Below are 10,000 nucleotides of genomic sequence, written 5' to 3'. Positions count from 1 at the left end.
ATAGAAGTATACAAAGTATACAATTGAAAAAATAGAGAAAATGCAATTTTAATATTAGTTCATGCATGCAAGAAAATAAGAACAGTCTACATAAAGATTGTGAGCAGCTGTTAACACGTTTGTGTCATGTCTTCATTTATAACCCCTGTAGATAATTAGAAATGTCCTGCTGGGCTTTAATAAAGTATTGTCTTATTTTTGTCTCGGGAGCAAGAGTTTCAGTTTCTGAGAGCTTCTTATTTCAGTAACACTAAACCACAGCTTCAGTGTTCTGGTGTAACTAGTCAATAGCGGGTCAGGTTAACTAATGTGTGGTGTAACTGGACAGTGTGTGTGTGAGTGTGTGTGTGTGTGTGTGTGTGAGAGAGAGAGAGAGAGAGAGAGAGTGTTTGTGTGTGTTTGTGTATACGTGTGTGTGTCAAGAGTAACAGTAGCAAATAAAGCTGTCGAGACATCAGGAATGAGCTCTAGTCACACACTCTGGTTAAATTAACCAGCCTTCCAAAAATGATTAGAAAAGCTGCTTTAATAAGAGTTTTACAAGAGATCTTTATACAGCCGGAGGGATTGACAGAAGATCTCAGTCTTCAACAGGCTGAACTATTTTCTAAGGTAACATGAGATGTTTGTGTCACTTCTTGGCTTTTCTGTTGCACTGGATCCTGTTTGTATTTACCTCATCAGAAACTGCTTGTAAATTCACTGTAAACTTAAAAGGTTCACCTGGTTTTTACTTAAACTGATGTTGGACAAGATGTGTTCATGCATTATTATTTTTAAGCAATGCTCATTGTTTGTCACTTTATACTGATCCCAAACTGAGCCGTTGTGTGCTAATTTTGTATATTGTTCTTTTGCATTGTTATACTGTAGTCAGGGTTGTTGAGTAACAGAATACATGTAACAGGATTACATATTTAAAATTCAAAATATTAGTAACTGTATTCCACTACAGCTACAGCTGAAATCGTTGGTAATCAGAATACAGTTACATTCAAAAAGTATTTTGATTACTGAAGAGATTGCTTTGCATTTTATTGTCATTTGTTTCATTCAATATTCTATTCAGTTGGAAAACATCCATATCAATGATGCAATCTGAGGAACGTTTGAACAGCGGTGAAACACTATTTTATGATGCATTACATGCATACGAGCAAAAAGAGGGCGCTTACACACTGTTATGAATGAAAAGATGGATATGATGTTAACCGATCAGAAGATGATGTCGTTGTGTATACTGCAGAAATAGTTAACTTTATGTAAATTCAGGGTCTGGGGATCTCAGCGAGTATTGACGCTGACTATCACACCTGGAGTCGTGAGGTCGAATCCAGGGCGTGCTGAGTGACTCCAGCCAGGTCTCCTAAGCAACCAAATTGGCCCGGTTACTAGGGAGGGTAGAGTCACATGGGGTAACCTCCTCATGGTCGCTATGATGTGGTTCTCGTTCTCAGTGGGGTGCGTGGTGAGTTGTGCGTGGATGCCGCGGAGAATAGCGTGAAGCTTCCACACACGCTATGTCTCCGCGGTAACGTGCTCAACAAGCCACATGATAAGATGCGCGGGTTGGTGGTCTCAGAAGCGGAGGACAAGTGAGACTTGTCCTCCACCACCTGGACTGAGGCGAGTCACTACGCCACCACGAGGACTTAGAGCACATTGGGAATTGGGTGTTCCAAATTAGGGAGGACATTTTTTTTTTAATTGTCATGCTAAGCTAATATACTATTTCTAGCTCTTTTGCATGCACCTGTTATCAGGCATGATTATATTTGTCTATCAAGAAATTCCACATTAGATTATAAATTTTTACGTTACTGACCTTGAGTAATCTAATGGAATACGTTACAAACTACAACATGTATTTTGTAATCTGTAGGGGAATACATTTTAAATGTAACGTATATGACACACAGTTTTTGCATCTGTTTCACAGTCAATGTGCTGAAAATGTGGACGAGGAGGAAGGAATCAAAATGACGCGGCCTGATGCTTTAATCTCACTGGACGCTGAGACTGATATATCCGCCAGAAAAAAACCAACTCTCGTCAGGTACACTGAAAAAAAAAAAGGTTGGTTAGGGTTAGGGGGTTGTTGGTGTAGAAAGCAAAGGCACGTGGATACAAAAACAGAGGGGAGTGGATACAGTGACACCCAGGACGGAGAGGTGCGGCGACCTTGGTGTGCGCACATGTGAAGTCTCCTGTGTGTTGCGGTTGTCCAGAGACAGTTCCACTTCTAAAATACTAAACTGTGGCCAAAACAAAACGGCAATTGCAAGTGGGGTGGCAAGGCTTCGGCCCATGGTGGTCATGACCACCCCTGGCCATCCCCTAGCTCCGCCACTGACCCAGAATCGGTTCTAAATCACAAAATACCAACATTAAACACAATTTAGCAAAATGAAACAACCTGCGTTTTCCAGTTTTTTCAGTGTAGAGCCTAAGTTAACATTTCACTCCACATTTGTCTGTTTTTGACATGTTTTAGATCCAAAACATTAGACCCTTCACTCCTTCTGCAAGTCCAGAGGGACTCTGAATCAAAGTGTGAACGCAGGAAACCGCAGACGGGACAGGTGCGTCTCTTCTCAAATGAGCAGATGATCAATAAGAGATGCTGAACGAACAAAACCTTGAACCTTTTATCAACAGCATGTGTCTGGAAGATTCATACAGTCTGTCAAATGGTTCACAACACAGTTCAGCTTCACAACAAACAGGAGATTTTATTTATAAGAATTATTGTTGGCTGGTTGGGTTGATTATTTTGTATTATATTTCAGTTTCTGCGAACAAATTCCCAGTACCACAAAGTTTTTAAAGACATAAGTGAAGATGAACAACTGAGACAGAGTACGTACCTTTTGTTAATTATATTTTAAAAGCTGCATTTTAATAAAACATTGTATCAACTTTGATTTGTGTCTCACTGTATATTAAGTGCTTGAAATTAAAGCTTAAATACTGTAGCTAAATGTATTTTCTGCTGTCTATATTCACAGGTTACACATGTGCCTTACAGAAAGATATTCTGTATCAAGGGAGACTCTTTGTGTCTGATAACTGGATTTGTTTCCATTCCAAAGTTTTTGGAAAAGACACCAAGGTAAAAACTGTTCTTGAAAACTAAATCTGAATACTGTTATATATTCTGATTATATTATATAGACTGATATTATATATGGGTAATTCTCACATTATATATCTGGGTCATATTTCACACACACACACACACACAAAAATAAAAAAATAATTTAAAAGAAAACCATATATATATATATATATATATTTTTTTATTTATTTATTTTTTTTTGCTTAAAGACAATTAAGCCTATTTTAGGACAATTAACCCTATAATGCTGTATTTCAAATATGATATAAAATGTTTGACGGCTCCTGTTTCACTCTCTGTTCAAGCTGATGAGCCAAACAAACTATGGTGTGTAAGTTTCACATGTTTATGGCACCATCTAGTGGTTATTTGTGAAAACAGTGGTTTCAATGTTTATATCGATCTATTTAAAATGGCTTGTGTGAAAAATGACTTATGTTGGGATAAATGAAAGCTTATTTTAATAAAGTAAAAGTGGCAGTAATGATTATATTGTTACTGATATTTTAAAATGAGTATTTGCTGAATATAAGCAACTTGTGCTTGGTTTAAATTTTGTATATTATTTTATTGAAAACGCATGTTGAAATCCATGTATCAAATATGATACAACAGTCTTTTGAGGAATATCTCTCAATCTCCATTACATTACATTCATGCACACCACAAAACAAATCACAGAGCTTTGAAAATTCTGACATATACATTTTATAAGATATATTTAAAGTGTGAACTAATATTTCTGTGTATTTTCATATATGCAGCCTGCTCTGTCATTATAAAGATAATATATATTTAAGATAAAATAATATTTTATTCATTTCAATCCATATTTATAGAGCAAGGAGAGGAAGTTGTCATGGTCAAACTCTCAAACATTTAGTATCTCTGAAAAGTCCAGAGAGTCGTCTGATAATACCCCAAGATTTACCACTGTAGAAAAACATACATAACAAATGTCCTACACACAAATGAACCGCTGCCTCAGGAGGAGAATGACCTTTAAAGCCTAATGGATCAAATATGATATATATATATAAAAAAGTGCATTATTATTTTTATTTTTTTACGATTTATTTATATAGGTTGTCTAATGGTACTAAAAACAGACAATTCTTTCATATGTCAGGCTTTACATGGTTAAGAATTAGATTAATTTGCACTAACATTTTTATGGACATAAAATAAGCTTTCATCAAAATATAATTTTTTATTTTTATTTTTTATTTTTTAGGTATGGAATATGGCCTGGACATGTTCTTGGCAGTTTTAATGAGGTTCACCCATAATATATTTATATTCTTCCCCCACCAGATTGTGATTCCAGTTTCCTCTGTGACAGTCATCAAGAAAACAAAAACTGCCATCTTGGTGCCAAATGCGCTGGTTATTTCGACAGCACACGAGCGGGTGAAGCACATTTCACTGTCATGTAAATAAACATGTGAATGTGACAGTGAAAAATGTTTTTCTAATCACTGTTTGTGATTTACAGCATGTGTTTGTCTCATTTCTGTCTCGAGACACCACATACAAGGTTTTGATGTCAGTTTGCCCTCACTTGGTCGTAAGTCGTTATATTACACACATTTAATTCAGTTAGTTTTGAATGTGATAGTTTGTGAAACAGTAAATGATTACAGGAGGAATGTCCTGGGATCAGTCAGATTCCATCACAGAGCAGCTTGAGAGGAAATCAGACGTCTCTTCCCACAGTAAGAACCGAGTGTTTCATAATAACTGTCTGTGTTATTGATCATTTTCTGTTCTGATGGCGTGATGTGTTTGCGCAGGATCTCTCAGTGGATTTGTCTGATTTAGATGCTCCAGTCAGACAGACGGATCAACACATGGATGACAGCAGCAGCTCCGACTGTCCAGAGTCTCCAGATTTTGAGAAAACCCCCAGTGTGTGTTTGAGGCTTTAAACATCATGTGTTCATTAGAGGAGGAATGAATGAGTGAATCACATGAAACCTGTCTAGAACATGTCCGGATCATATTTCACCACAAAATGAAACATAATTATTTTTAGGACCATTAAGATCCTTTGCATTGTGACATTATTTTCATGACAATTAAGCACATTTTGTATGTATTGCAAATAAATGTCATTCTAATTATTGTAATGATATATAAATGAAATTGTAAAGTATTTATACAGCATGCTAGTGTTTGATGGATTGGACTAAAATAAGGAAAATAGCTGTATTACATTAATGAGACCTGGACATGTTTTCATGTGATTCACCCATATGGTGTGCCATGTGCAGGACATAGATATCTATAATTCATTTTTCCCTAGTTAAAATGCTAATTCTTGAGATCAGCAGTGGAATTACTACTAGTGAAAATGCAATTTTTTTTTTTTAACATCAATAATGAGGCTGGCACTAAAAAATTGCATTCTTTATCAAAACTGATGTCATCAATACTCGCAGAAATGCACATTAAAAAATCGACATTTATACTAGTAACAATGCAATTATTGATATAATAAAATATATAATTTTTGCTATTAAGAAGTGCATTGGTTATATGTGAAATGGGAATTTCCACTAGTAAGAAATTATAGATATCTGAAATTGCGTTCTAATCACTGATATCATAAATGAGCATTTTCACTGGTAAAAATGTACAGTGGCAAGAAAAAGTATGTGAACCCTTTGGAATTAGCTGGTTTTCTGCATGAATTGCTCATAAAATGTGATCTCATCTTCATCAGTCACAAGTATAGACAAACACAATGTGTTTAAACTAACAACACACAAACAATTATAATCTTTCATGTCTTTATTGAACACATCCCTTTAAACATTCACAGTGCTGTGGAAAAAGTAAGTGAACCTTTGGATTTAATTTTGGCAGCAATAACCTCAGTCAAGTGTTTCCGTTAGCTGCGGATTAGACCTGCACAATGTTCAGAAGGAATTCTGGATCATTCTTCCTTACAGAACTGCTTCAGCTCAATCATATTCTTAGGATGTCTGGTGTCTGTCTTGAGGTCATTCCACAGCATCTCTATTGGGTTAAGGTCTGGACTCTGACTGAACCCTCCAAAAGGTGGATTTTCTTTTTTTGAAGACATTCTGTAGTGGATTTACTTCGATGTTTAGGGTCATTGTCCTGCTGCATCACTCAACTTCTACTGAGCTTCAGCTGGTACACAGTCACCCTGATATTATCTTGTAGGATATCTTGATAAACTTGGGAATTCATTTTTCCCTTTGATGATGGCAAGCGGTCCAGTCCCCGAAGCAGCAAAGCAAAAAATCATGATGCTCCCTCCACCGTACTTCACCGCTGGGATGATGTTTTCATGTTGGTATGTGGTGCCCTTTTTACACCATACGTAGTGCTGCGTGTTCTTCCCAAACAATTCAACCTTAGTTTCATCAGTCCACAAAACATTTTCTCAGTAGCATTGTGGAGTGTCATTGTGGTCTTTGACAAACTTCAGGTGTGCAGCAATGTTTTTGTTGGAAAGCAGCGGCTTCCTTCATGATGTCCTGCCATGGACACCATACCTGTTTAATGTTTTCTGTATAGTAGACTCATGAACAGAGATGTTAACCAGTTCCAATGATTCCTTCAAGTCTTTATCTGTCACTCTAGGGTTCTTTTTTACCTAATTGAGCATTCTGCGGTGTTCCCTTTGAGTCATCTTGACTGGACGGCCACTTCTAGTGAGAGTACCTATAGTACTAAATCATCTCCATTTATAGACAGTTTGTCTAACTGTGGACAGATGAATATCTAAGCTCTTCGAGATAGCTTTGTAACCCTTTCCAGCTTTATGCAAAGCATCAGTTCTTGATCGTAGGTCTTCTGAAATCTCTTTTTTGTGAGGTATGGTCCACGTCAGCAGATGCGTCTTGTGAATAGCAAACTCAAAATATTTGAGTGCTTTTTATAAGTCAAAGTAGCTCTAAACCACACTTCCAATCTCATTTCATTAATTTGATTCCATGTTTGCCAACTCTTGACTTGAAATAGCTTTTATAGACGAATTTAGCCTAGGGGTTCATTTACTTTTTCCACAGCATTGTGAATGTTTAATGTGATGTGTTCAATAAAGACATGAAAGATTATAATTGTTTGTGTGTTGTTAGTTTAAGCACATTGTGTTTGTCTATACTTGTGACTTTGATAAAGATGAGATCACATTTTATACAGAAAACCAGCAAACCCAATTCCAGAGGGTTCACATACTTTTGTTGCCACTGTAAATATCTATATATCTATAACATATCTACAATCATATTCTGCACATGATTAAAGTCAACTCGGATTGCCATAGGTGAAGATAATTGTAGTTTTGATGTCACATTACTGTTGTTATTAGATCTTTATTGAACAGTAGAACACTTTCCGATATTATTTGGATTTCTGCCTCAACATCAGTGTCATTTTTTCACAGAATTCCCCAAACGTTCGCAAACTTTCACTGACAAATCTAAACAAGACAATGAACTGGATTCTCACCCACAACAACAAACTGATACTACAACAAACCTGCAATACAATGGTAAAACACTTTATACCCATAAACACACACATGCAGTATATTATCAGTACACTGTAGAGCTTTAAGTAAAACATTGATTTATTGAGAAGTGTTTCTTCAGGGTCATCAGAGGTCAAGTTCATGAAAACATTGAGACCGGTTTCACTCTCCTTAAACACACTTGTGGTGGTCTATCTGTCTCTGTGAGTCTTATACACATATATCTGAATTCACACTCTCAAACAAACATTCAGTGCGGTTATTTTCATAATCAGACTCATTTTGTTGTTTCAGTGTCTGTATTCTGATGTTGTCGTCTTGTTACATGGCGTTTAAAATCGTATCTCTGGAGGAACGCCTGACATCCCTTGTCTCCATGGAGATTCCTCACAAAGGGTAAAGACCAAAAATAAGAAATGACTTTAATATTATTATCATTTTTTAATGTACTATTAATTTGATTGTTATTTTATTTATTTTATTTTTATTCCCTTTCCTCCCATTTGGAATGCCCAATTCCCACTACTTAGTAGATCCTCGTGGTGGCGCAGTTACTCACCTCAATCCGGGTGGTGGAGGACAAGTCTCAGATGCCTCCGCTTCTGAGACCGTCAATCCACGCATCTTATCACGTGACTCGTTGTGCATGACACCGCGGAGATTCACAGCATGTGGAGGCTCATGCTACTCTCCGCGATCCACACACAACTTTCCACATGCCCCATTGAGAGCGAGAACCACTAATCGTGACCACGAGGAGGTTACCCCATGTGACTCTACCCTCCCTAGCAACCGGGCCAATTTGGTTGCTTAGGAGACCTGGCTGGAGTCACTCAGCACACCCTGGATTCGAACTCGTGACTCCAGGGGTGATAGTCAGCGTCAATACTCGCTGAGCTACCCAGGCCCCCAATTTGATTATATTATTAATGTCTGCATCTCTTGCATAACCTCAAGGCAAAACATAACCTCATGAAATGCACCAGAGAATGGACCGATTCCATGAGATTACAGAGATAGTTTAGTTTTCGTTTACACATTATTATCCATTCAGTTTTCCATAGAATGGAAATTTGCCTTTGACCCTGGCATAAAAAAAGATGACAAATAAACATATACAATACCTACACATTTAATATAAACATTAAATATAAACAGACACAAAAATTAAGCTAACACGACTTTTAAAAGACCAAAAATCAAACAAACAAACAAAAAATACAACATCATGAATAAAAGGGAAACTCAAAGGAATGTTCGGGGTTCAATACAAGTTAAGCTCACTCGTCCCTAATTTTTCTTTAAAAAAGCAAACATCTGGGTTATAGTGAGACACTTACAACATAAGTGAATGGGGCAATTTTTAATGCAGCAGGATGTATTGTATGTATGCAGATACAGAGGTTTGAATGAGGATGTTTTTCTGTGTAATGTGTACATGTGTTTATTACTGCAGAGATGAATATGAAGGCTTGTTCACTGGAGATCCAGCGGAGATCTGCTCTGTGCTTTCTGCGAGTCTTGTGAAGTTGGAAAAGGTTTGTGAGTGACACGTGTGTGTATGTTTGTGATCTGTACAGCACTGATCAACTCAAACACACCTGAAAGACTCTGAATTTGCAGGATGTGAATGATTGGTTTTCTTAATTAAACATCAGTTGGAAGTTATCTATTTGCACCAGGATGAAAGAGAAACTCGCTGCAGCATTGAAACAATATTTGGCTTCATTTGAAAGGTTTACTTGGATTTAAGCTCTCAGGAAACCAGCAAAATTACCAAAGTATTTATATAGAAAAAAATAACACATAAACAGTTAAACAATTAACCTTTCAGTGCTGTTCATTACGGGTTGACAATCTGGCCATTTGTGGTCAGATTTGACCGGATACAGTAATCATGTATTTTATTTAATTTTTATTTAATTTTTTCAAATAAATGGAATAACACAAACTTCCCTCGAGAAAAAACACTAAACTTATGCACTAAAGTTATTGACCTTTATTTACCTCTAAATTACTAAATTACTACATTTACATAAAATAAGCACATTTTATCTTATTTTCTCTTCAATGAAAAGCTTCACTTCATTAACATGACATATTGCCAAAATATAAAAACATTTCATGCATTGGGGGTATCTGCTGGAATAAAAAGAACAACTACAGGAAATGACCATAATAACTAGTATATGGCTTCAGTGCTCCACACATTGGCTGATCTTTATAACCCAGTGTTGTAACAAACTTTACTCTAGATATTATCACTAGAAATGCATATATATATATATATATGCATTTCTAGTGATAATATTTAGAATAAATATATATATCAGTATCAACTTATCTAGATAAGTTATGCATTAAGACATATTTAG

General features: G+C 36.4%; 1 protein-coding gene across 3 annotated transcripts in view; it reads left to right on the top strand.

Moving 5' to 3' along the window:
* Positions 1-10,000, top strand: part of LOC127414571 (GRAM domain-containing protein 2B-like) — a 13,118-nt gene that overhangs the window by 475 nt on the left and 2,643 nt on the right. For 2 of the 3 annotated variants that reach the window (XM_051652698.1, XM_051652697.1), the window contains exons 2-13: positions 1,940-2,056; positions 2,495-2,582; positions 2,790-2,859; positions 3,009-3,112; positions 4,433-4,528; positions 4,614-4,685; positions 4,762-4,833; positions 4,912-5,026; positions 7,539-7,646; positions 7,747-7,828; positions 7,920-8,021; positions 9,082-9,163. In XM_051652698.1, the coding sequence (XP_051508658.1) occupies positions 1,940-2,056; positions 2,495-2,582; positions 2,790-2,859; positions 3,009-3,112; positions 4,433-4,528; positions 4,614-4,685; positions 4,762-4,833; positions 4,912-5,026; positions 7,539-7,646; positions 7,747-7,828; positions 7,920-8,021; positions 9,082-9,163 (1,108 nt within the window). Of the gene's footprint in view, positions 1-444; positions 613-1,939; positions 2,057-2,494; positions 2,583-2,789; positions 2,860-3,008; positions 3,113-4,432; positions 4,529-4,613; positions 4,686-4,761; positions 4,834-4,911; positions 5,027-7,538; positions 7,647-7,746; positions 7,829-7,919; positions 8,022-9,081; positions 9,164-10,000 lie in introns of those variants that run through there. The other variant, XM_051652699.1, reaches the window with a different exon arrangement.

Source organism: Myxocyprinus asiaticus, chromosome 24 (genome assembly GCF_019703515.2).
Source record: "Myxocyprinus asiaticus isolate MX2 ecotype Aquarium Trade chromosome 24, UBuf_Myxa_2, whole genome shotgun sequence".
NCBI classification, from domain to species: domain Eukaryota; kingdom Metazoa; phylum Chordata; class Actinopteri; order Cypriniformes; family Catostomidae; genus Myxocyprinus; species Myxocyprinus asiaticus.
Note: the sequence above shows the minus strand (reverse complement) of the source record. Positions and strands in the feature narration are given on the sequence as shown.